The 26,918-nt window shown below is 40.9% G+C and overlaps 1 protein-coding gene and 1 pseudogene across 3 annotated transcripts in view; one reads left to right on the top strand and one right to left on the bottom strand.

Moving 5' to 3' along the window:
• The window catches only part of LOC102976012 (HLA class II histocompatibility antigen, DQ beta 1 chain), an 87,536-nt gene that overhangs the window by 8,503 nt on the left and 52,115 nt on the right, over window positions 1-26,918 (top strand). For 2 of the 3 annotated variants that reach the window (XM_024121956.3, XM_028478536.2), the window contains exon 1: window positions 26,661-26,794. The exons of the other annotated variant lie outside the window; for it this stretch is intronic. In XM_024121956.3, the coding sequence (XP_023977724.1) occupies window positions 26,772-26,794 (23 nt within the window). In that variant the 5' untranslated portion in view covers window positions 26,661-26,771. Of the gene's footprint in view, window positions 1-26,660; window positions 26,795-26,918 lie in introns of those variants that run through there. 3 annotated transcript variants of the gene reach the window in all.
• On the bottom strand, window positions 26,242-26,773 carry LOC102982049 (oocyte-expressed protein homolog; annotated as a pseudogene).

The following is a 26,918-nucleotide window of genomic DNA, read 5'->3' as shown; positions in this document are numbered from 1 at the left end:
CCGCGGCATGTGGGATCTTCCCGGACCGGGGCACGAACCCGTGTTCCCTGCATCGGCAGGCGGACTCTCAACCCCGGCGCTACCCGGGAAGCCCTAAGATGAAGTTTTAAAATATGTATTGCCCTCTTCTAATTTCCTTTAGGTGTTATTTAATATTTAGTAAACATTTAGTATTTGAAAGTTTCCCCCACTGCCCACCTAAAACATACAATCCACAGCTTCACTGATAATAAGAGACACTAATAATAATGATGCCATTTTTTATCTTCTCTGTTTCTTTTATCTATCCGGTTAGCAAATATCCAAAAGTCAACATACTGTGTTGGCAAAGACATGCGAATTAGATACTCTTACACATTGCTGATGGGAGTATAAATTGGTACAAGTTCTTCAGTGGGTTGTGGGGAGGGTGCAATTCAGCAATAAACATAAAAATTACAATGATATATATCCTTAGATCCAGTAATTTCATTTCTATCACATGTATGTTAACACATATGCAAAATATCACATGTGCACACATATAATGGAATGTGGTTTAGCCTTAAAAAGGAATGAAACTCTGATATATGCTATAACATGGATGAATCTTGGCCCAGTGGAATAAGTGATATAAACCATAAGTAGCTTATAAATAAATGGCTAAGTGAAATGACCCAGACACAAAAGGACAAATATTATATGCTCCCACTTATATGAAGTACCTAGGGTAGTCAAATACATAGAGACAGAAAGTAGAAAAATGGTTACTAGGGCCTGTGGGGGGAGGGAGGGATGAGGAGTTACTGTTTAATGGGTATAGAGTTTCAGTTTGGGATAATGAAGCAGTCTGGAGATGGATGGTGGTGATGACTGCACAATAATGTCAGTGTAATTAATGTCAATGAATTGTACACTTAAAATGTAAATTTATGCCAGGTATATTCTACCACAATAAAAAAAATCCTATGTGCAAGGTTACTTGTTACATTATTCATTACATATGTTACATTACATTACAGTACAGTATCTATAACCATATTGTCTGTAATAACAAGATTGGAAACAACCTAAACATCCATCAGCAGAGGACTGGACACATGTAGCTCACTGGTATAGCCATGCAATGAAATACTATGCAGCTGTTAAAAAGGAAGTTCTTTATACATTGACATGTGTACTGGATATTGCCTATTTTCCTCTCCAAATTCACTATTTACCCCCTCTGCCTTGTTTTGGTCCTACAAGGCTGCTCTTTCTAGAATGAATCTATTGGGGTTCATTGCCCTTTGATGTCCATTGTTGAGGCTGGGTGAGGGGGAAGTACCAGCAGGAGTTAGTTCCTTGGCTCTCTCTCCCCTGGGGCTGTGGTTACCAGTGGCAGTGTTCCTCTCCCAGAGACCACAGCTCCTACTGGGTAGGGTTCTGGCAACATTGCCCTCCACCCAGGCCCAGCGGTAGAGGAAGCTTCTCACTGCTGCCAGCGCTGGCGTTCTGCACCATCCCTTGTTGGTGTGTTGTGATGTTTTACTGAAGCCTGGACTCAGCGGCCATGTGCGATCACTAAGAATGAGATGTATTACTTCTGCGGAATACTGTACAGAGAGCCCAAGGCTCAGGGAGAGATATACTTCCATGGATTGTTTATGTGCAGTTCACAAAGCCACCTGTTAACCATACACCCCAGGAAATCTGGAGGAGGCTTGTTTCCTAAGACATTAGAAAGTATATTCTTAGTGAAAGGAGTACAAGCATCTTTGAAAAGTCCTGTGACAGCTGTTCTCTCTGGGCTTGACACGAGGGTAGAAGATGTTGCAATGGAGTTTCAGTGGGGATAATGGAATCTGGGAGTGGTGGAGGCCAAGTGGCAGCAACAGACAAGGAGTGTGCATTCCTACAGCAAGCCACGAGGGTTCTTTACCAGAAATAAGGAGTTTTGATCTGTAAGGATCTGTGACGGTGGCTAATTGATTGTGGCATCCTTAGGAGTGAAATAGATGGATGGACTTCTAAGGTACTGCTTGACCTGATGAACAGAAAAAAAATTCTTGAAAAGGTGGGCAGAGATCTGACCTGGTTCTTGTTCTGTTTCCGGATCTAAGACACCACAGGCTTGGAGCCCCTTGATTGAGAAGGATGTAAGACCTATTGCAGAAGGGCTCAGAAGTGTGGCCACAAACCTTCCTTGGAGAAACGTGCAGTCATTCAGCAGGTGATTATACAATAGAAAAAGTTTATGTCCAGACCTTCCTGGAGCTACTAGATAACTGGCTCTAACGTGAAGCTAATTTCTGGAACTCGAAAATGTCATTGTGGTCCCTCTGTTGAGAAGAGACTTACAGAGTTTCAGTGATGGATGAAATCTTGTTCCAAACTCATTGCAAAGTGGGTCCAGTGGGATCCTGGACCCATCCTGTGCTTATTTCCCTTGTCCCAGGTAGTAGAGTGATAACAGATATACTTGGCAAATTGAAGGACCCCCATACTGGCTCCCTGACCCATGGAGTGAGTGCTGTCAGGTAGAAAGGGATCAAATAGAAGCCCCTGGAACTTTCACATCCTGACCTCCAATCCATGATAGTAAATCAAAAGCAACACCACATCCCTGGAGGAGGGATGAATAGCTCAATCAAAAACTCAAAAAACACAGAATGGATAATTTCTACCATATCTCCATATAACTCACCTGTATAAACAGTACAAAAGCCAGAGAGTCTTGGAGAATGTAGGTTATTTATTCAGGAGTAGTGCCGATCTCAGGTGAGGTTCTGGATATGGCATCTTCCTGACACAAGTTAGCACCCTTACTACCCAGTACGATTATCCTACTATTGATTTATCACAGACATTTTGTACATTGCTGTCACCAAAGCAGTTAGCCTTCATGGAGCAGAGAGATTAGTGCCTTTACAGTTTTACCTAAGGGCTATGTCCACTCTGTTTCTGTCACAACAATGTGCAGGTGGAACTTGATCATCTTGTTGGTCGGCTGTATTGATAAAGTTATATTAACTGGACCTGGTGAGTGGGCAGTAGCCAGGACCCTAGTCGCCACCTTAAAGAACACGCATGCCAGAGGATGGGAATTAAAGGCAGCAAGGGGCTTGGTGACAGTGGGATGTTCTTGGGGACATTCAGGGGACTGAGGCATGTTCAGATAGCCCCCTTAAAGAGGGAGAAAAGTTGCTTCACTCTCAACTTTGCACCACGTTTTGTGGGCCTCTTTTGATTTTGGAGGCAGCATCTATTACATTTGGGCGTGATGCTCTGACCCACATGCTGGGTCAGGTTTTTTGGGTTTTTTTTGTTATTATTATTATTATTATTTTTTTGCGGTACGCGGGCCTCTCACTGTTGTGGCCTCTCCCATTGTGGAGCATAGGCTCCGGACGCGCAGGCTCAGCGGCCATGGCTCACGGGCCTAGCCGCTCCGCGGCATGTGGGATGTTCCCGGACCGGGGCACGAACCCGTGTCCCCTGCATCGGCGGGCAGACTCTCAACCACTGCGCCACCAGGGAAGCCTGTTTTTTTTTTTAATATTTATTTATTTGGCTGCGCCGGGTCTTAGTTGTGGCATGTGAACTCTTAGTTGCGGCATGTGGGATATAGTTCCCTGACCAGGGATCAAACCCGGGCCCCCTGCATTGGGAGCTCGGAGTCTTAGCCATTGGACCACCAGGGAAGTCCGCTGGGTCAATTTTGAGTGGTGCCCAGTGAAAGTCTTTAGCAAGTCGAGGCTATGGTACAAAATGCCCTGCCACTTGGGCCTTATGACCCAGCAGACCTGGTGGCTTTGGAAGTGTCTGTGGCAGACAGGGATGCTGCAGCGAGCCTCTGGTAGGACCAGGGAAAGCATCACAGCCCAGGCCCCTAGGGTGTCAGAGTAGAGCCATGGTCTCTTTGGACAACTGTTCCCTCTTTGAGAAGCAGCTCCTGGATTATTCCTGGGTCTTGGTAAAGATGGGATGACTATCTGATTGTGGCACTCTGATCAACTCTGTGTCCCAAATTATCCATCATGAATTGGATATTATCTGAGCCACAAAATCATGAAACTGGACGTGTACAGCAGCCTTCCAATGTTAAAGGGGAGTGGAATATCCAAGACCAGGTGGAGGCGGTCTGGAAGGCAGCTCACACCCCCGTGATGCCTGGGGCTAGTACATTGCTACCTCTCACTCAACTTATACCTTGGGCCACATGGGGATTCCCTAGCAATGGTCAACAGAGGAGGAAAAGGCACAGCACTGCTTCACATTTGGGCCTACATGGTGTGCTGGCACCAGCAGATGCTTTCAGCCTCAGTCAGAGGTGGCCCTGAAAGTGTGCTGAGGAGAAATTTTCCCAGTGGACAGGACGTCACGTGGACAAAGTTTGCTTGTCTACTTTGCCCAAAAGGAGAAACAGTCTGAGGTATGGGTCAATCCTAATTTACAAGCAGTGACTAATGCACGGGTCTGCTTGTCCGGGAAAGAACAAGGCTGAAAGACTGGGGACAAAGAAATCTGGGGGAAGAGGCACGTGGATTGAGTGGGCACAGAGCGTGAAAATATTTTTGACCCGAACGGAAGCTCTCCAAAGGTCACGCATTGCAGAAGAGTTTCTCAATAATCTGGGGACAAGATGATCCTTACTCTGCATGTCGGTCAACCTCTCTCCCCAGTCACTCCTGTGCTTGCTCAGTGGGACAGAGTACAGCACCACCATGGCAGCAAGGACTTCGCCCCCCCAGGTGGTCTGGCTGTCACCACGGCTTGAGTGCTCAACCTATCAACGGCGGACACCAAGGGTGAACTCCTAACATGGTCCATTCCTGAAGGGTCAGCCAGGTACCTGGTGCAGGCTGATTTCGTGAGACCCCTTTCATCACGGAGGGGGCAGCAATCTGTTCCTAATGGATAAACACATAATCAAGTTTTGGATTTACTTTCCCTTTTCACACTGCCTCTCCCAGCATTTGTTGACTGAAAGGAGATTTTATCAGTTATCATGGTACCCAATTCAGCATTGACCCTGACCAAAGTCACAGTTTATGGTAAAGATGTGCTATGCTGGGCTCATGCTCTCAGAATCTTTGGGATTTACATGGCCTATCACCAAGAGCATCTAGCTTGAAAGAATGGTGGGAAGTTCTACTGAAAGTTGAGGTACTGTATGTATTAATAGTACGCACCTTAACCCAGGGACCATGCTATGGTGGTGTCTGCCTTATATTCAGAATCCAGGGGTCCAAGAACCAAAAGGTAGACATAAGAATGGCCTCTCTCATTATTCCTTAGAACTCACTTTCAGAATTTTCTCTTTCTATCTCCATAACCTTAGATTCAGTGGGTTTGGAGGCCCAGGTACCCAACGAGGAAATGCTTTTCTAGGTAACATAGTCAGACAGTCTTGTTAAACTGGAAATTGAGACCTCTCTCTGGCCATTTTTGGCTCCTTTTTTTTTTTTTTTGAGGCCATGCAGCTTGTGGGATTTTAGTTCCCTGACCAGGGATTGAACCCAGGCCCTTGGCAGTGAGAGTGAGGATCCTAACCATTGGACTGCCAGGGAATTCCCAAGACTTGATTTTTTAAAAAGAGATAACACCACGAAATGCTAGTTATATTGCTTAATGTTTGAGTGCTAAATCTACTGTGGGTTCCTGAGATAAATCTTGTTTGATCATGAAAACTGTACATATTTTTTCCACTTTTCCATGAAAATTGTACATTGTTTTTAGTTTTTTTTTAAAATTTTATTGAAGTATAGTTGATTTACAATATTGTGTTAATTTCTACTGTATGGCAAAGTGACTCAGTTATACATATATATATTCTTTTTCATATTCTTGTCCATTATGGTTTATCACAGGGTATTGAATATAGGTCCTTGTGCTATACAGTAGGACCTTGTTGTTTATCCATTCTCTTGTTGTTGTACATTGTTTTAAAAATTGGGTTTCTTATAAGATCTTACCTCCATGGCAAATCACAAAAGCCACCGGGATTAACATTCTTTCTTCTGTTATTCAGGGTAAAAAAAAAAAAAATCAAGAATTTCACACCAAAATATAAACTTCACAAATGTAAAAAAGAAAAAAAGTAAAGAAAAGAAAAAGAAAACCATATAACACCAAGTACTAAAGTCCTATGTAGTATCCATATTCATTGCAGAAATAGTTACTGGAATTTTCCAAACATCAAATAAATAAGACAACTCAATGGTTACAACTATAATTTCCAATGAATATACAGATTTTTGTTCAAAGTTTAGGCTTGATTTCTTTGATTTCTACTTAGTATTAGTCACATGTATTCCCTGCGCCTATTTACCTTCAAAATGGGGATACTTGAAAGTCAAACTTGGCTTTTTCTTGATTTCAGAGAGGCAGATAAGAGGTGATTGTACTGGTTGGAGAACTGGTTGCTACTACACAATGGAGGCGAGGGGGACTCTTTGAAACCCAGGGGATTCACTTCAGCAGTCAGTCAAAATAAAACCCTCAAAGACCAAAATACTACAGGAATGAGGTGGTTTTTTTTAAAAAATAATATATATTTTTTAAAGTATGGATATATTTTACTTATTTATTTATTTAATTATTTAATTTTTGGCTGCATTGGGTCTTTGTTGTGGTGTGCGCGTTTCTCATTGCAGTGGCTTTTCTTGCTGTGGAGCACGGGCTCTAGGGTGCGAGGGCTTCAGTAGTTGTGGCACGTGGGCTCAGTAGTTGTGGCACACGGACTTTGTTGCTCCGCGGCACATGGGATCTTCCTGGACCAGGGATCGAACCTGTGTCCCCTGCATTGGCAGGCGGATTCTCAACCACTGCACCACCAGGGAAGTCCCCAGGAATGAGGTTTGACTATGAGGAATGAGGTAGAGATTATGTCTCCCATAACAAAAATACCATGAACTAGGTGGCTTATAAACAATGAACTTCTATTTCTCACAGTTCTGGAGGCCAGGAAGGTCAAGATCACGGCACCTGCAGATTCGGAGTCTGGTGAGGAATAACTTCCTGGTTCATACACAGTGTGTTTTTGCTGTGTCCTCACATGGTTGAAGGGATAAGAGATCTCTGTCTGGGGCCTCTTTTATGAAGGTACTCATGACCTTGTGACCTAATCACCTACTAAAGGCTCCACCTCCTAAGACCACCACCTTGGAGGTTAGAATTTCAACATATGAATTTTGGGTGCGGACACAAACATTCAGTCCATAACACCCTGTCAAGTAAAGAACCACACTCAGCTGCGGTGCTGGTCAGGGGAATGTGGAATGGTTAGTGGAGGAAAGAAGCCATGATTCTCAAATTAGGCTTTGTCACTGGTTAGAGAAGTGAGGAATGTGGCAGCTGTGTTTTGCATTAATTGTCTCACCCACCCCCTTCCCTGATAATGTTTTGGTAATATTTTTAATAAAATAGAATTCATATAACATAAAATTCACCATTTTAAAGTGTGCAATTCAGGGACTTCCCTGGCAGTCCAGTGGTTAAGACTCCATGCTTCCACTGCAGCGGGCGTGGGTTCAATCCCTGGTCAGAGAACTAACATCCCATGCAGCACGGCGAGGCCAAAAATAAAAAAGTGTGCAATTCAACGGTTTTTAGTATATTTATATGTCGTGCAACTATCACCACTAATTCCAGAACATTTTTGTTATCTCAAAAAGAAACCCCATACTTGTTAGCAGTTACTCCTAATTTCCCCTTTTCCCCTTCCACTGGCAATCACTATCTACTTTTTGTGTAGATAATCCATCTCTATTGATTTGCTTATTCTGGACATTTCATATAAATGCAATCATACAATACATGGCCTTTTATGTCTGCCTTATTTTACTTAGAATAATGTTTTTAAGGTTCATCCATGTTGTAGCATGTATCAATACTTCATTCCTTTTTATGGGTGAATGATATTCCATTGCATGATTATACATTTTGTTTATCAGTTAATCAGTTGATGGACATTAAAATTGTTTTCACTTTTTGGCTATTATGAATAATGCTTCTATGAACGTTCATGTACATATTTTAGTGGGGACATATGTTTTCTTTTCTTTTGGTTATATACCTAGGAGAAGAATAGCTGGGAAATAGTGCAATTCTGTTTAACTTTTTTTTTTTTTTTTCTGTTTAACTTTTTAATGAACTTCCAATCTGTTTTCCATAGTGCTACACCATTTTACATTTCCACCAGCAACGTATGAGGGTTCCATTTCCTCCACATACTTGTCAGCACTATTATGCTATTGATTGATTGGTTGATCAATTGATTGATTTCTATCCTAGCAGGTATGAAGTGTTATCTCAATGTGGCTTTGATTTGCATTTCTCTGACCACTATTCTTTTTCTTTCTTTTTAAAAAAGTTTTTGGCGTGACATGCGAGATTTTATTTCCCCAACCAGGGATTGAACATGTGCCCCCTGTAGTGGAAGCGGCGAGTCTTAACCACTGGACCGCTAAGGAAGTCCCTCTGTGATGATTATTGATGTCGAACATCTTTCCATGTACTTATTGACCACTTGTATATCTTCTTTGGAGAACTGTCTACTCATATCCTTACCTGCTTTTTAATGGCGTTTTTTGTTTTTTTTTTATTGTTGTGTCATTAGAGTTCTTTATGTATTTTGGATACTGGACCCTTATCAGAGATATGATTTGCAAAATTTGCCTCCCATTCTGTGGATTTTTTTTTTTTTTTTTTTTTTTTTTTTTTTTTGCGGTAAGCGGGCCTCTCACTGTTGTGGCCTCTCCCGTTGTGGAGCACAGGGTCCGGACGCGCAGGCTCAGCGGCCATGGCTCACGGGCCCAGCCGCTCCGCGGCATGTGGGATTCTCCTGAACCAGGGCACGAACCCGTGTCCCCTGCATCGGCCGGCGGACTCTCAACTACTGCGCCACCAGGGAAGCCCTGTTTTCCGCTTTCTTGATGGTATCATTTGCCACACAGAAGTTTTAAATTTTGGTGAAGTTCAATTTATCTATTTTTTCTTTGGTTGCTTGTGCTTTTGGTGTCATATCTAAGAAACTGTGGCCTACTCCAAAATCACAGAGATTTACACCAAGGTTTCTGTCTCAGAGTTTTATAGTTTCACCTGTTTTGTTTAGGTCTTTGTTCCATTTTGAGTTAATTTTTGTATATGGTGTGAGGTAGAAGTCCAAATTCATTCGTTTCATGTGGATATTCACTTGTCTCAGGACCATATTTTGAAAAGACTATTCTTTCCCTATTCAGTGGTCTTGGTACTTTTGTCAGAAATCAATTGAATATAAATGTATGGGTTTACTTCTGGACTCTCAATCTATTCCATTGATCTATATATGGTCTATATATCGGTCTTTATGCAAGTAGCACAATATTTTGATAACTGTTGCTTGGTAATAAGTTTTAAAATCAAGAGATATGAGTCCTCCAACTTTACTGTTCTTTCTCAGTGGTTTCTTTCTTTCTTTCTTTCTTTTTTTTTTTTGCCTCTTTAGCGTCCTTTGCATTTCCATATGAGTTTTAGGATCAGTATGTCCATTTCTGCAAAAAAAGCAGTTGGAATTTTGATAGGGATTGCACTGATTTTGTAGATCCTCCTGTGGATTTAAATGAAGAGCAATGTCGTGGCTAAAATTTAATGATATTGGAATATGACTGAAAGACATTACCCTATGAATGCATGGAGCTGATGGGACTTTGTATGTTCCCTGTGTTGGGGACACAAATTTCTCTTCTAAACAAAGGACAAAGTAGATGCTGAGAAGTAACATGGGTGGATAGTGCTGGATATTTTCTGTTTTTCCCTCTCGATGCACTCTTTGCCTGTCTCCATACTGCTCTGGGCTGAAGCGGGGTGAACTTTGTGAATCGCAACAACCAATCTTCCTTGTCCTCTGGCTTTTGCTTGGATTTAGGAAATAGGAGATTGGAGAATAGGAAGAAAGTGATTAGGATATTCCTCAGGCTCCCTTCCCTAATGAGGTGACGGTTGGAAGCTATTTTTTAAATCAAAAGCCACACTTCTGTTGGGTTGCCCTGTCCTGCAGCAACAGATCTCTCTGAGTTCTGATAACCAGTCCATCTACTTACCTTTTCAGGCCTAAGGATACTAGTGGCTTCCCACTGTGGCTTCCCCTTCCCTTACTGGTTTCTCCTAATCCTGCCCAGATCTTTATAATTAGTCCTGTTATTTTTCCCTTAACACCTGTTTGTAGTGTGCCATCTACTTCTTGTCCTCCCTGACAGTACAAAATGGAAAGAGCTACAAGATAAATTGTTAAGTCAAAGAAGCAAAATACAGAGCAATGTAATATTGAATTATGTAATATTCTATTATTTTGGTAAAAGAAGGGGTAAGGGAGACTATATCTTCATATTTTTAAAAATATTGTGTTAGTTAGGAATTAGGTTTAGCTTCCAGTGATAATACTCAAAAAGAACAGTGGCTTAAAAAAGATAAAAGATCATTTCTCTCTGTAAATATCTAGGGGAAGGCAGTCCAGAATGGAGTCAGGGCTCTGCTACATGACACACTCACGGGGCTAGTTTCCTTCTAGGTCACCTGCCCTCCATTCTTAGGGCATGGCCTTGTCCTCGGTCCAAAGAAGCATCTCCTTTCCAGGCGGTGGGATGGAAAATGAGAAGAAGAAGGGACAAAGGGCATACACCAAGGAAGGTTCCTGGAAGCTGCCACACCTGGTCACTCCCAGCTATAAGGGACCCTGGGGAATATAATTTTGATTCCTGGCAGCCATTTGCTCCAATAAAAATTTTAATGCTATTTAAGAAGAGAATTGATATTGGGAGTCATTAACAGTGTTTTTGGTCACATATATGCATTTAAAATAACTCAGGAAGGACATCAAGAAACTAGAAGCAGTGGTTCCCTGGGGAGATGGTTGGCAGGTGATAACAGGCCGATGAGGGAGTACTCTCACTGTAATATGTAGAGATGTTACATGTTTTGATTTCTGAACCATGTATACCTATTACCTATTTACAAACTTAATACATTAACTTAAAAATTCCTCCCAAAAGATAAGTAAATAAAAAGAGAAAAAAGAAAAACGTTTCATTCAGTCTCAACTTTGGTCAGAACAAAGGAGCCATGGAGTCCAGTGAACTAATGGCCCCAGTGATTAGAATGACCTCATCAAAAGAGGAAGGTGTGACCTGGGTATGTTAGTTTTCTCTTGCTGTGTAACAAATACCACAAATTTTGCATCTCAAAATACCAGAAATGTACTATCTCACCATTCCTGTATGTTAGCAGTCTGGCACGTTTTAACTGAGTCCTCTGTTCAGGGTCTCATGAGGCTGAAATAAAAATGTTGAATCAGCTGTGTTATGATCATGAGGTTCGACTAGAAAAAGATCCACTTCCAAGCTCATTTAGATTGTTGGCCGAATTCATTTCCTTGCAGTTGTCAGCTGTCAACTGGGGCACACTCTCGACTCCTAGGGGCTGCTCTCAGGTTTTAGCCACAGGTCCCCCTCCATCTCAGTAACATGCCTTTGTCAAATCTTGCTCGTGCTGGTTTGCTCAAGTGACCAGCCAGAAAAAATTATCTGCTCTTACATGGCTCATGTGATTAGGTTAGGCACACCCGAATAATCTTTCTTTCTGAAAGTCAACTGTGCCCATATAAACCAATAAAATAGAACAGAGAGCCCAATATAAATCCTTGTATATATGAGCAAATGATTTTCGACAAGGCTGCCAAGCAGCCACTCGATAGGGAAAGGACAGTCTCTTCAACAAATGTTGCCGGCAAAACTGGATACTCACATGCAAAATAACAAAATTGTACCTTTATCTTTCAATACATACAAAAATTAGCTCAAAATGGATTAAAGATCTGAATGTAAGACTCAAAATTATAGAACTCCTAGAAAAAAAACAGGGAAAACTTCATGACCTTAGATTTGGCAGTGATTTCTTGGATGTGACACCAAACGCACAGGCAACAAAAGCAAAAATATACATAGGGTACTACTCCAAGCTTAAAAATTTCTGTGCATCAAAGGAAAAAAATCAACATTAAAAGGTAATCTATAGAGGGACTTCCCCTGGTGGCGCAGTGGTTAAGAATCCACCTGCCAATGCAGAGACATGGGTTCAATCCCTGGTCCAGGAAGATCTCACATGCCGCGGAGCAACTAAACCCGTGCACCACAACTTCTGAGCCCGCGTGCTGCAACCACCGAAGCCCGCACATCTAGAGCCCGTGCTCCACAGCAAGAGAAGCCACCGCAGTGAGAAGCCCGCGCACCACAATGAAGAGTAGCTTCTGCTCGTCACAACTAGAGAAAGCCCATGCACAGCAACAAAGACCCAACGCAGCCCAAAAAAAAAAAAGATAATCTATGGAATGAGAAAAATATTTGCTAATCATATATCTGATAAGGAGTTAATATCTAGAATATATAAAGAACTCCTTCAACTAAATCATAGCAAAATAACCTAATTAAACAATGAGTAAAGGACCTGAATAGACATTTCTTCAAAGATGACATAAATGGCCAAAAGGCATATGAAAAGGTGATCAGCATCACTAATCATTAGAGAAATGCAAATCAAAACCACAATGAGATATCATGTCATACCTATTTGGATGGCTACCATCAAAAAACAGAAAATAACAAGTGTTTACAAGGATGTGGAGAAATTGGAACCTTTGTGTACTGTTGGTGAGATTGTAAAATGGTGCAACTGCTATGGAAAACATTATGGCAGCTCCTCAAAAAATTAAAAATAGAACTACTGTATGATCCAGTAATCCCACTTCTGGGTATGTATCCAAAAGATTCGAAAGCAGAGTCTTAAAGAGATACTTGCACATCCATGTTCACTGCAGCATTATTCATAATAGTCAAGAGACAGAAGCAACCCACATGTCCACCAATGGGTGAATGGATAAACAAAATGTGGTATATACATACAATGGAATATTAAACAGCCTTACAAAAGATCGAAACCCTGTCATAGGCTACAATGTTCATAAAACTTGAGCACATTATGTTAAGAGAAACAAGCCAGTCACACACAAAAAGATAAACACTATAAGCAGAGTCTTAAAGAGATACTTGCACATCCATGTTCACTGCAGCATTATTCATAATAGTCAAGAGACAGAAGCAACCCACATGTCCACCAATGGGTGAATGGATAAACAAAATGTGGTATATACATACAATGGAATATTAAACAGCCTTACAAAAGATCGAAACCCTGTCATAGGCTACAATGTTCATAAAACTTGAGCACATTATGTTAAGAGAAACAAGTCACACACAAAAAGATAAACACTATATGATTTCACTTATATGAAATATCTAAAGTTCTCAGATTTATAGAAGCATAAAGTAGAATGGAAGTTGTCAGAGGCTGGAGGGAGAGGGAAATAGGGAATTACTTTTCACTGGGTACAGAGTTGCAATTTTGCAAGATGAAAAAGTTTTGGAGATCTGCTGCACAACAATTTGATTATAATTAACACTACTGAACTGTACACTTCAAAATGGTTAAGATGGTAAATTTTATGTAGTGTTTTTTACGACAATTAAAAAAAAGTCAACTGTGCCATATAATGTAACCTAATCACAGGAGTAATAGCTCATCATATTCACAGATTCTACCCATATGCCAAAGAGAGGGGATTACATGTTATTTGGGGGTCATCTAAGAATTCTGCCTACCACAGAGTTGGACTAAAACAAGTCACTTTTTCAGACTTTCCTATCGGATTTTCACTTCCCACCTATGAACTTTGGAGGTTCTGGATTCTATTTTGTTTAAGAGAGACAGGATTTCCTTCTTTTATAATATTGGATGATGCCTGACTACCACTCCTCTTGATAGAAATTTATTTTCCAGAGTGGAATCACTGCTCATTTATGCTGTGTCCTTTGTGTTAGACTGACCTGCTTGTGGCACCTCTGGGTTTGTCCACCTCAGATGACCATCAAAGCCTGTCTGGGAAAACCTTATTTTTAGTGAAGAAATATTTTCTTAAGAGTTAATGGTTTGGGTCTTCCCTGGCAGCGCAGTGGTTAAGAATCTGCCTGCCAATGCAGGGGACACGGATTCAAGCCCTGGTCCAGGAAGATCCCACATGTTGCAGAGCAACAAAGCCTGTGAGCCACAACTATTTAGCCCGCGTGCCACAACTAGTGAAGCCCGCGCGCCTAGAGCCCACCCTCCGCAAGAAGAGAAGTACTGCAATGAGACGCCCGTGCACCGCAACAAAGAGTAGCCCCAGCTTGTCGCAACTAGAGGAAGCCCGCATGCAGCCATGAAGACACAACGCAGCCAAAAATAAATAAATAATAAATAAATTTATTTTAAAAAAAGAAAGACTTAATGGTTTGAACACACATAGGAAATTGGGAGAGGTAAGGACTGGGAAGCATTGTTTCTAGCACTTTTAACGTTGTCCCAGATCTCAAGGATTGAATAATCCACGAGATTAAAAATGGAAAAATCTGAGTTTGCATGACATAATGGCTAAGTAAATACTCTTAAAGGTTAAAAGCTTGAGGAGATTGTGAATACAGTATTTTATGGAGCAAAGATACACAAATGAAGGCATAATGGCTGGTTTACAAAGAGATCTTAATTTATTTTTTAATTTTGGCTGCACTGCTTGGCATGCAGGATCCTAGTTCCCCAACCAGGGATTGAACCCGTGGCCCCTGCAGTGGAAGCATGGATTCTTAACCACTGGACTGCCAGGGAAGTTCCAAAGAGAGGTTAATTTAATCATAGTATATAAAGCATATTTTAACTACAAGAGAGGTGGATAATAAACCAAGCAATTAACATTTAATTTATAGCACTAGCATTCTAAAAGCAAAGGAAAAAAAATAAAAAAAATAAAAGCAAAGGAAAAAAACCAATTTGTATATATAAAGATATAATTTGTGTGCAGAGAGAAGACCCCTGTAAACTTTCTTCCTCTTGAATTAGAACCTGAACTTGTTTAAAGAGCATACAAGCTGCCCACAATTTTTCCCATCTCAACTTCTGTTTCCTAGTGTCCTCATTCTTAGAAGTCAAATGACTGACATTATTCTTGTGGGAAGGAAGATTAGTGTAGCCCGTTTAATGATTTGGATCATTAACCTGTTAGATGACCCCAAATTTCACTCAGCTTAATGTGCCCAAAATATCACAGATTCTGAAGGGCCATTTTTCTCAGCAAATGAAAGCCTGAAGAGACTGTATCTTGGCTGTTTGCCTCCCCAGAACGCCAGAAAATACCTTAGCTAGAAAATAGAAGTAATGCCTCTTCCCCAGACAAGATGCTTTCAATTTTTCAGGAACACTCGGTGATTTGTTGCTGAGAGCATAACCCAGTTTCAAAGCTATTCTCGCCAAAGAACCACTACGATATTTCCAAGCAGTACACTGATTGGTACCTTGGGTTGTCAACGATAGCTTGTCCCATTTCAGACCAGTTTTTCACTCTGAGAAATGGAAATATACTAATGAAGTGTCTTAATTGGTTATAATCATGGGGGCTCCTGGTGCGAGCTCCTCCTAGCAGGTCTGTCTACATAATAAAGAGTCAGAGCTCCTCCTGGCAGGTCTGTCTACATAATAAAGAGTCAGACCGTATGGGCTGTGGACATGGACATTACAGGATAAATTCTCTTCCACCCTGAACCCATCTTGGGTAATATCATTTCTCCTTTGGCTTAACCTGAGGGCTCTTTGAGCAATCTCTATACTCCAGGGATATTGTCTAAACTGACAGGCACTTTAATCTGTTTCTTCCCTGCTTGTCCAACCCTATGCATATCATATAAGAAAGCAATGAGGCATTCGGATCAGCTTAGAAAATTCTCTAAAAACCATTCTTTCCCAAGTACCACCTATTATTTGATTATTCTGATTTCTGTCTTATGGATTTTTTCCCCCTCTCTGCCAGGTCTTTTCTGGTTTTCAGCTGAGAGTCCACTAGGTTTTGGGATTCAGCTTCTCCCTGATTTAGGGTTGGGATGTGAACCGGCAGCCTGGAGTCCAGAGCACGCTGGTCGGGGCTGGTCTGGGAGGGATGCCCAAGACTCGTGGGCTTTGCTGGGGTAAATTGCTTTCTGGAGACAGCACTCACTTTCCGTCCCCAGTCCTATCTGCTTTGGAAGGCAGTTCTTCATGGCATTTCCTATACTTTTTGGACCATCGGTTCAAGGATGTTTGCAGAGCAAATGACCTTGGAAGCTAGAGATAATAAAGCTTGGAAATGTCTCCCTCCCTAGACACATTCCAGGTTAGTAAAAATCTTCTTCCTCTCCCTGAAGAGATTTGCTTACACTCCAGAGGAAAAATAAAACCTCTTTATTTCTCTGGAGGGGAGAATGGGCAAGCCAGCAGTAGCCCTATATAAATCAGTTTTTCCTAATTTGGGGATTTCTCTCTTGCGATGCACCCCAGTGACTGCCTAGGTGACATCTGGTCCCCACTGTGTCACTCTGTGGGGATGGGGTTTTGGGAACTGATGAAAGATATTGCTTTGGATGCTGATTTTGTTGTGATTAATAAACAGTTTTGTCTCTGTCCAAACGGTGTGTATTCTACTGCCACTGTCACGTATATACAACTGTATATAGCAGCCTTACTTGTTAGCTTGCAAGTAGGGTAAAATCTCTAACCCTTCAGTTTCTGACTTAATAGTATCCCTCAGTATTCCAAATTCTGAAATAGAAGAATGCAGTGAATGAGATCCCAAATTCTGTGAGAGAATAAAGTTCAAGCCCCATTCCAGTTTCTCCTAATATGCATGTTGACACGTAGAAGACCTAGCTGCGATCTAGCCACATTTGCTCTAGAACATTCTCATCACTCTACATTAGGAGGTCCACGCTGTTTATGCTTCTCATTTTCTGTAATGAGAAAGAGCTTTTATGAGGAATAACATCCCAGAAATGAATATGGGGGATTAGAACAATAAGAAAACATTTCCATTTAAAGTATGAAGGAAAGCAGTTTACTTTGTCATAGAACTAGGTTAAACACAACACTGCCGTTTGGGGGATATTGCTCAAAGGATTATGTGAAACTGAGCTCAATAAGCCAATCAGGGAAACACAAAGCAAAACAGAAAAAAGCAATAACCTAATGTGAAGATATGTCGAATTAATAAAAATAGGAAATATTTTAGTTTCCTTGGGATAAAAGAATACTGAAGTCTCTGTAGATGGTGAGATATTTTCCCTTCATAGAAATGTTTTGAACACCACCAGGTAAGGTTTGAGAGTTGAATTAGGAGTGACAGAAACAAGCCTCGTTCGCGCTTCTTAAGAATTCACATGTCTTTTGTCTTTTACCTTCTTTGCAAAATAAGTTAGAGCTTCCATTTTGCCTTGAGGCTTTGCACTTCTTGAGCCCAAAGTGAGTAGTAATAATTGATGACACATAATTTTTAATGCAATTACTTATGTGCATTTGTTGTTACATCCAAGGAGAACAAAGGCATGTTTATTAGGTGGTAGGTTAGTAGCTCAGAGCTACAAAAAAAGGATGCTTGAAATCAATACATCCCACCATTGTGTTAGGATATTTTTGGTGTAGTCATGAGAAGTAAGCCTTTTGCATGCAAAACAAATACTGCACACAGAGTTTAGAGGTGACCGTGACCTTAAAGACCACACAGGGAAAATAGGAGTCAGCGGCTTTGCAGGAGTTCCACAGCTGGAGAGTAGTGTGGCCAAGACCGGAAGGGTATGTGCTTCCTACACTGTGCAGTACCCCTGCACTTGATCTGTCCTCACTGCCCATTAGATGGAACTCTCAGGTTGGCCAGGTGGGACACTTACCTATGAAGAGTTTGCAGAAGAGTTTCAGAAATAATGTTTCTTGGGCAGTTTTCTGTACTCAATTTTAGGATAGCATCATGGCTAGGAGCTTGAGCTTTGGTGTCAGTCATACCTGGACTTGAATCAGTTGCTGAGTCCAGGCTTGTACTGCTCACCGCACAACAGGCCAATAAGTTGAGAGACAAGTTGTTGGGGCAAGGAATAGTGACTTTATCTGGAAAGCCAGGCGTCAGAGACGATGATGAACTAGTGTCCTAAAGAATTATCTTACCCAAGTTAGAATTCAGGCTTCTTTTATTTTTTATTTTATTTATTTATTTATTTATTATAAATTTATATATTTATTTTTGGCTGTGTTGGGTCCTCGTTTCTGTGTGAGGGCTTTCTCCAGTTGCGGCAAGCGGGGGCCACTCTTCATCGCAGTGCGCGGGCCCCTCGCTATTGTGGCCTCTCGTTGCAGAGCACGGCTCCAGACGCGCAGGCTCAGGAGTTGTGGCTCGTGGGCCCAGTTGCTCCGTGGCATGTGGGATCCTCCCAGACCAGGGCTCGAACCCGTATCTCCTGCATCGGCAGGCAGACTCTCAACCACTGCGCCACCAGGGAAACCCTCAGGCTTCTTTTTTACTAAAGGGGAGGGGCATGGTTAGTTGTTGCAAACTGCTTGGTGACAGAATCCTTTGTTCTAGCAGCTGTCCACGTAGGTCAGGTCATGATGTTCCTGTAAACCTCCAATAAGACAAATGTGCTGTTGTGCAACTTTTTAATCTCTATATCAATGGAAAAGTGTTACACTTTTAAAGGTCAGAGCTTTGAGAATGGGCTGTCCTGTGTATTTCAGGCTACAGGCAACATTCTTAACTTGTAGCAAAAGCAATAGAAAACAAAGGTTAAAGTAAACGAAACAGATCCAATATGGTGTCATATTTGTTCTTCCCTATTACAAATCTTGGCTCTGCCACATATTAGCTTGTGACCTCCCGGTGAGTTATTTAACTTCTCTGGGCCCCTCAGTGTTCTTGTCTGTAAGGAATAATAAGAGTCTTATTTATAAAGAGTAAATGATGATTCACTTTGCTGTACAGTAGAAACTAACACAATATTGTAAAGCAACTATACTCCAATAAAAACTAAAAGAAAAAAAGAGTAAATGAGATAGTAAGTGTGTAGTGCTTAACACAGTGCTTGGCAAGTAATAGGCATTAAAAGAATGATTAACATTATTACAATGATCAGATACATAGCACTGGACTAGGAACATTCTTCATATTCAACCTACCTTTGAGCTACGCCTCCATGTGTGTTCTCTTTTCTTAATTGTTCTGTGATTTCATTGTGTCCCACCTTGTACTTCTGCACAGCAAAAATGAAGTCAACTTTTCCTTTGTTCCATCTCAAGTCCTCCTCCTCCTCCATGACGACTCCTAAGATTTCTTTAGTTCTCAAGGATCCCTGCCTTTTCTGAACTACTGAGTTACCTCTTAAATCCAGAAGCCATTTAATTGATTGCTCTGTACCTTCATATATGCTTTTCAGTCTCCCCAAGTATGCTACAGGCTTCTGTAAGATTCCGTTCCTTCTTTTGACTGTCATAGCAGAGCGCTGAAGCTATCAAAGGATCTCAGTGAATAATTAGTAGGTGAGTTGACATACTGTGCCCACCAATGACACAAGCCTAGTTCAAGAGCAATTCAGGATTTTAGAGACCCGTTATTTCCAAACCAAAATCAGCACGTGTGATTTTGTCAAGTACAAGTTGACTTAGGGGAAAGGGGAGCAGAAGATTTGAAATTGGGACTGTTCCAGAAAATTCAGGAGGTGTCTTCATGATTCAGGTAGAGAATAGCCATCAATGTAGGAAATTACTTTTCTCAGTGAATCTTCTTGGCATGCAAAGTATTTTTAAAAGTCTGGTTTGTAAATCTCTTCTGGCCAGTGAAAACTTGATGACCTCTCTGGTTGTTTATTCTTCTTTTTTTCCCCCTCTTCTTCTTCCTCCTCCTTCTCCTCTTGCTCCTCCTTCTTTTTAACAAATTAATTTTGTGTAGAGGAACTGGGACAATAAGGGTGATTGGGAAAAACAGACAAGGAGAAAATTCAGGTAACCTTAAATTTTAACTTTAAATTTTATAAGAATGTTCTGGATGGTCAGTGTGACTCCTATTTACTCCTATATGACTCCTATAAAGCATATATAAATATGCTTTCTGCAAAAGAAGTGTTCCAAAAAAGTTTGTGTAAGTTGATTTCTGGAAAGGCTTATCATATTTTGAATCCATAGAAGATCTTTATAGACATTCTACAGTGATTCCTTTTGTCAAGAAACAGGTGTATTAGTTGTGTGTTGTTGTATAAAAAATTACCCAAACATTTAGCAGCTTAAAGCAACAACAATTATTATCTCTCAGTCTCTGGGTCAGGCATCTGGTGCTGCTTATCTGGGTCCTGTGGTTTAGGCTTTCTACTATCAAGGTGTCAGCAGAGCTAGTCATCTCCAGGTCAATTGGAAATGGATTCATTTCCAAGTTCACACACGTGGATTTAGGCCAGAGGCTTCCTACAGTTCCTTGCTTGTGGGTCACTCCATAGGGCAGCTCACAATATGGACATTTGCTTCACCAGAGCAAGCAAGTGAGCAGAGCCAGAGAGAGAGAGAAAACCATCAAGACAGAGTCACAGTTGTTTATAACTTAATCTCAGAAGTGACACCCCATCACCTTTATTGCATTCTATTTATTAGACGTGACTTGTTAGATCCAGCCCACACTTCCCGGTTGGGGATTATACAAAGACATGGAGACCACGAGGTGTGTATCACTGGTGGCTGTCCCAGAGGACAGGGGACAAAGACAAACAATTGTCTTCATTAATCTGGATTTTTGCATTTTAAATTTATGTGACATACCTCCGTGCAAAGTGGAGTTGAGAACTTCCTAATTCATGTTTCATCTGCTTGCATCCCCTAAGAAAATCCTTGTGGAGATAACTTAGTCATTTAGAGTTAACCTCCTCTTTCTCTAGGCTCATTCTTCAAATTATAGGTTAAATCAGAAAGAAGCAAAGAAAAGACCATAAAAGGAAAGAAGCTGGTACTAAAATTTTTTTCTTACTGTAAAAAATTTTCAAGATACAGAAAAGTCGAGAAAGTAGTATAATAAACTGCCAAGTACCCATTGCTCAGAAGAAGCAGTTCTAGCATTTATTGAGCACCTGTGCAAATCATTGTGCAAAATGTTTCCATAAAATTGTTTTCACTAATCCATTCAACAAGCTTGTAAAATAAATATTATTTTACTTAAGGATAAGGTAAATATTATACTCTGTATGGAGAATACTGAGACTCAGGATGGGGTAAAAAAATTGCTCAAGCTTATACAACTAGCAGAGCTAGGATTTATTGTATTTTATTTATTTTCTCCAATTTTTTTCTACTTCAGTATCACTCCTTTTTCCTTCTTTTCTTTATGTTACTATTGTCCTACAACTATATATCTTTATGAATTATAAGCCCATCAACAGTTTTATAATTATTGCTTTATGCAGCTGTCTTTTAAATCAAATAGAAGGAAAAAGTTACTAACAAGGATAAACTTATGCTGTCTTTTATGTATATTTACCTATGTAGCTACCTTTACTGGTGCTCTTTGTTTCTTTGTGAGAATTAGAGTTACTGTCTAAGGTCTTTTTACCTCATTTGAAGGAGTCTGTTTAGGATTCCTTGTAGGGTAAGTCTGCCTTTGATCTGATCACTTGCTTCTATTTCTAAAACTATTTCTATCACACCTTACGGGCAGGGAGAACCCATGAGTCCCAGGACCAGCTTCCCACGAGGCACTGCGTTTCATCAACCTGGATGTTGATCTGGCCAGAATTTCTCAACACCCTCATGAATCCTTTTCACTTTTCACTGCTATAGAAACTTTAATAAGCAAGTGAGTTGCACTGCTTTCTTGGTCCATTTTGTCCAATATCACACTACTACAGCCAGCCAGGGGTTAAGAAACAGTGAGTCAAGGAATAAGTAGGAACTGATACCCATAGATGTGATGTAAGTTAAAAAAAATGCGGATAATTTAATCATAGATCTAGTAAGAAAAGCAGTGAGTTTTTGCTGAAGTCAAGTACTAAAATTAGGAATCGAGTGATCAGATCAAAGGCAGACCAAAGTCAAGCCAAATCTAAGCAAGTAATCAGCTATGAGCATCATAACACAAAGAGATCTGTGCATTACCTAACCAGGACTAGTTTTGTTCAATGCTTGCAGCTCTGTAGATGACAGTATCAGGATTGCATAGTATTCACCTGGTAGAAAGCTCAAAACTGGGCATAATCTAGGATGTAGAAGGGAGAACCAGGATTCCTCCTCTGGGTCCTATCCTTCCCATTGTGTTAAATTGGCATTTCTTAACTTTGAATAATGTATGCAGGGCTTCTCAGGGTGTGAAAGAGGCATGGACATCTTGAGGCTCCAGGTATAATTTTAAAAAGAAGAAAATGTGCTATGTTTGAAACGTTTAATTTTGTCAGTGTATCTCAGTTACAATATGTGCATCTTCATTTTGGAGAGAACATTGAAAAATCTGAGTTTCTTGTCTTTGTAAAGTGTGAGACCCATGATCAGTGGGCCTTCTGGTCAACTTCCCTCTCCCCAGCTATACCCTGTGATAGCTCAGAAGGCAGACATCCTATTAAAAAGTATGGGTTTTGTAAACTGATTCACGCTTACCACAAAAAATTAAGTACTACAGAAAAGTTAAAGGAGAAAGTAAAAAACAAAAAACCAAACAAAACAAAACCCACTATCAACTACCCAGAAATAATCATCATTAACTTTTGGCAGACAAGATCTTTGTCATCATCTCTCTTTATATGTATCCTTATGTGTGTATAGATATAATTCTATAAAAATAGGATCTCGGAGGGCTTCCCTGGTGGTGCAGTGGTTAAGAATCCACCTGCCAAAAGCAGGGGACACAGGTTCGAGCCCTGGTCCAGGAAGATCCCACATGCCGCGGAGCAACTAAGCCCGTGCGCCACAACTACTGAGCCTGTGCTCTAGAGCCCGTGTGTCACAACTACTGAATCCTGCGTGCCTAGAGCCCGTGCTCCACAACGAGAGAAGCCACCGCAATGAGAAGCCCGCACACCGCCATGAAGGGCGGCCCCCGCTCGCCACAACTAGAGGAAGCCCGTGCGCAGCAATGAAGACCCAATGCAGCCAAAAATAAATAAATAAAATTATTTTAAAAAATAGGATCTCATTATAAATGCTTTTCAAAAATAAAAAGCATTCAGATTTTCTCTACTTGAATTTAACAGGAGAAAAACAAATGAAATTGATAGAATTGCTCAACCTCAGATTAATAAGAATTTCTTCATATCAAGAAATTTTATTTCCTAAAAGATAAGTCTAAAATTTCAGAAGATTCTTTCACTTAAAAAAAATACCAAGGGACTTCCCTGGTGGCACAGTGGTTAAGAATCCACCTGCCAATGCAGGGGACATGGGTTCGAGCCCTGGTCCAGGAAGATCCCACAGGCAGTGGAGCAACTAAGCCCGTGTGCCACAACTACTGTGCTCTAGAGCCCGCGAGCCACAACTAATGAGCCCACGTGCCACAACTACTGAAGCCTGTGCACCTAGAGCCCGTGCTCTGCAACAAGTGAAACCACTGCAACGAGAAGCCCGCGCACCACAACAAAGAGTAGCCCCCGCTCACCGCAAGTAGAGAAAGCCTGCACACAGCAACAAAGACCCAACACAGCCCAAAATAAATAAATAAATAATAAAATAAATTTAAAAAACAAAAACCCCAAATACCAAAAGACTTCCATTTGAACAGTATCTATGGACTTCCTCCTCTGAAGATGAGAAACTTGACACTATCCTTACCTCATCCCTTCAAGACCACATTTCTGCTAAGGCTATTTTTACTTTTACCTTATCAAGATTCATAAATTTGCTCTCTCCTGTAAACACAATTCTTACAGCACCGCTTTTTCTTTAAACCATTGAATGAGTTTAATGACCCACCATTCATTGGCCATGGAACCTCCATTTCTAGTTTCTTTATTTTCACTTGTCTTTCGGCTTGCTTTATTTTGATGTTGGATGACTCTCAAAGAGCTTGTGAGCACTAAATTTCATGAACCGTTGCTTATTTGAGAAAGTCTGTTTCTTACCTTTATGTTTCAAATACAATTGATTGGACACAAAATTACACTTTAACAGATTTTCCTGGGAAAAATTTTCTGGTGGTTTAAGTCTTCTCTTTTTGTCATTAAATCTTTCAGAACTTTTTGTTTTACCATTTGCTTCTTTTCTTTAGGAATATCAATTATTTTTATATTAGATTTCCCTTGTCTGTATTCCATATCAGTAATCATCACTAATAATTTTCATCTTTTAAAATTTCATATTTCATACCATTGTTTTCAGCTGTACATATTTTATTTTGGGTTGCTTCTCTGTGGCCTTTATCTATGAAAAGACTTGGTGACCCACCTAGACTTGCCTTTTAGCACCTTGACCATCAGCATCAGGGACTTGCAAAGTTTTTGGCCTTGTTCATTTTCCTTCTTCCTTAGATCAAAGACTCCTTGCTTCACTTCTTGAATGGGTCAATCCATCTCACTGTAACCTCTTCAAGAGCAGGAGGAAATTTAGGTAGTTGTTTCATAATCCTTAATTTTATTCTGAGGAAATGAGAGAAAGATCATGTAGGTCAAGAAGCATAACCATGAGAGATGGTGGTACTATATGAAGTTAAAGAGGATAGGTTGGGTAAGGCAGGTTGGATTGTCTTTAGGCTATGGAGTTTGGGTTTTATTCTTAGTATATTGGGTGGGTGGGAGGAGAGTGGAGAGTGGTGGTCATTGAAGGACTTTAAATAAGAAAGGACTGTGCACTCATATGTTTTGAAGATAACTGTAGTTGTAGGATGGAGAATGAATTGGGTAGGATGAAGAGTAGAAGATAAAAGATCAGTTAAGGAACCTTACATCTACTCATTAGAGATAATTGCAGACTAAGTGAGGCATTAAAAATAGAAGGAAGAGGGACTTCCCTGGCAGTCCAGTGGACAAGACTCCCAGTGCAGGGGGCCCGGGTTTGACCCCTGGTCAGGGAACTAGATCCCATATGCTGCAACTAAGAGTTCACATGCCACAACTAAAGATCCCACACACTGCAACTAAGACCCAGCACAACCAAATAAATAAATAAATATTTTTTAACAAATAGAAAGAAGAAACATATTACTTTTTTTTAAATGAAGGGAACTGGATGGATTAAATATATTTTTGCATCCATAACAACTTGATGTGTAATAGCCAAATGTGGAAAGGATCAAAAATGTTCATCAATAGGTGAGTTTAAACAACTGTGATATTTCCATACAGTGGAACACTACTCAGCAAAAAAATGGAATGAGCTATTAATGCATACAACAATGTAGATGAATTGTAAAATAATTATGATGCATGAAAGAAGTCTGACAAAGAGTTCATACTGTATGATTCTATTTATTTAAAATTCAAGAAAGTGCAAAATGAGCTGTAGTGACAGAAAGCATTATCAGTGACTGCTTGGGGATGGGAATGTGGGGTGATGGGGGGTGGGCTGGCAGGATTCCAAGGGAGCATTAGGAAACTTTTGGGGGTAATGGATTTATTATCTTGATTGTGGTGATAGTTTTGGGAGTATACCTGTGTCAAAACTAATTAAATAATACACCTATTTTATCTTAATTATAGGCAGTTTATTTCATGTCAGTTACACATCAATAAAGCTGTTTAAAAAACTCTTAAAATATTTTTGAGCTGGGTTAGTGGTATTTGGTGAAGGGAACGTGGGAGAGTGAAACAACAAAGATGACGATTAGGTTTCTGAAATGAGCTATTTTCTATGAAGACATTTAAAGCCATGGCATGGGAGACACTACTGAGAGTGAGAAAGAAGAAGACCTGGGACTGAGTGTAGAGGAAAGCTGACATTCACAGGCTGGGCAGAGGAGAAGCTGGTATCTTATTTCTTTGTGTAAATGCACCAAAGTTTATTTAACTCTTTTTGATGGAGGACACACTTATTTCTAATGCTTTTAACTTACAAACAATGTTGCAGTGAATAACCTTATATATGTGTTGTTTTGGAAGTGTGTGTGTGTGCGCGCGCACGCGCGTATGTGTAATTTGCAGGATAAATTTCTCTACGTAGAATTTGCTGACGTATATACACTGATATGTTTAAAATAGATAACTAATAAGAACCTGCTGTATAAAAAAATAAAATTCAAATAAATAAATAAAAGAATTTTCTGGATCAAAGGGATGAACAGTTATGATTTTGGATGATAATGCTAAATTCTCCTTCATAGTTGAACGAATTTACATTCCTATGAGCAATAACCATTACTCATGGGAAAATTAATCAGCAAAATAATAATCAGCAGCAAAATAATCAAACCACTATCCATCAAGATACAGGAAAAAAATAAATGCATAGATTTAAGGATATTTGCTTCTCTTGAACTTTAGTAGCAGAAGGAGAACTGTTCTCATGCTCCTGACAACACTTATGCAACAGGACGCTGGGGGACCGGGGGACCTGGGGACCTGGTGCCTGGGCCTTCAAGAACTCCTCGAGTTGTTCCATCTTCTCAGCTCGGGTGCGCTGCTCCCGGTGACTCGACGCCAGGCTCAGGAGCATGCTCTTCACCCGGTGCTGGACAGCCGGCCGCCCGAAGACCGTGATTTCCACCAACTTCCCAGCGTGAACTGCGTCCACCGTCAGCAGGGCCTGGCTCATCCACTCCATTTCCGGAACCACGGCTCGTTTCGGGCGGAAGATCGAGTCGGCCAGCCACGCCTCCAAAGAAAACACCAGCGGGTTCCTCAGCTACTGCACAGGAAACCACCACGGCAGGGAGCGAATCCGTGGCGGCGGAAGTGGGAACCCCAGCAGCCCGTCCCCCAGAGCCTCGGGCGGCGCCCGCGTCGTCGACCATGCTGGAACCGGCAGCCCGCGGGTAAGGCGCGAGCAGCTCTCGCGGCATTTTCTTTCCCCAAAACCTCATTAACACAGAGTATTATCTAGCTTTTTTTTTTTTTTTTTTTTTGTGGTATGCGGGCCTCCCTCTGCTGCGGCCTCTC

The sequence above is a fragment of the Physeter macrocephalus genome, chromosome 18, assembly GCF_002837175.3.
Source record: "Physeter macrocephalus isolate SW-GA chromosome 18, ASM283717v5, whole genome shotgun sequence".
Taxonomy (NCBI): domain Eukaryota; kingdom Metazoa; phylum Chordata; class Mammalia; order Artiodactyla; family Physeteridae; genus Physeter; species Physeter macrocephalus.
This window is presented reverse-complemented; position numbering and strand designations above follow the sequence as displayed.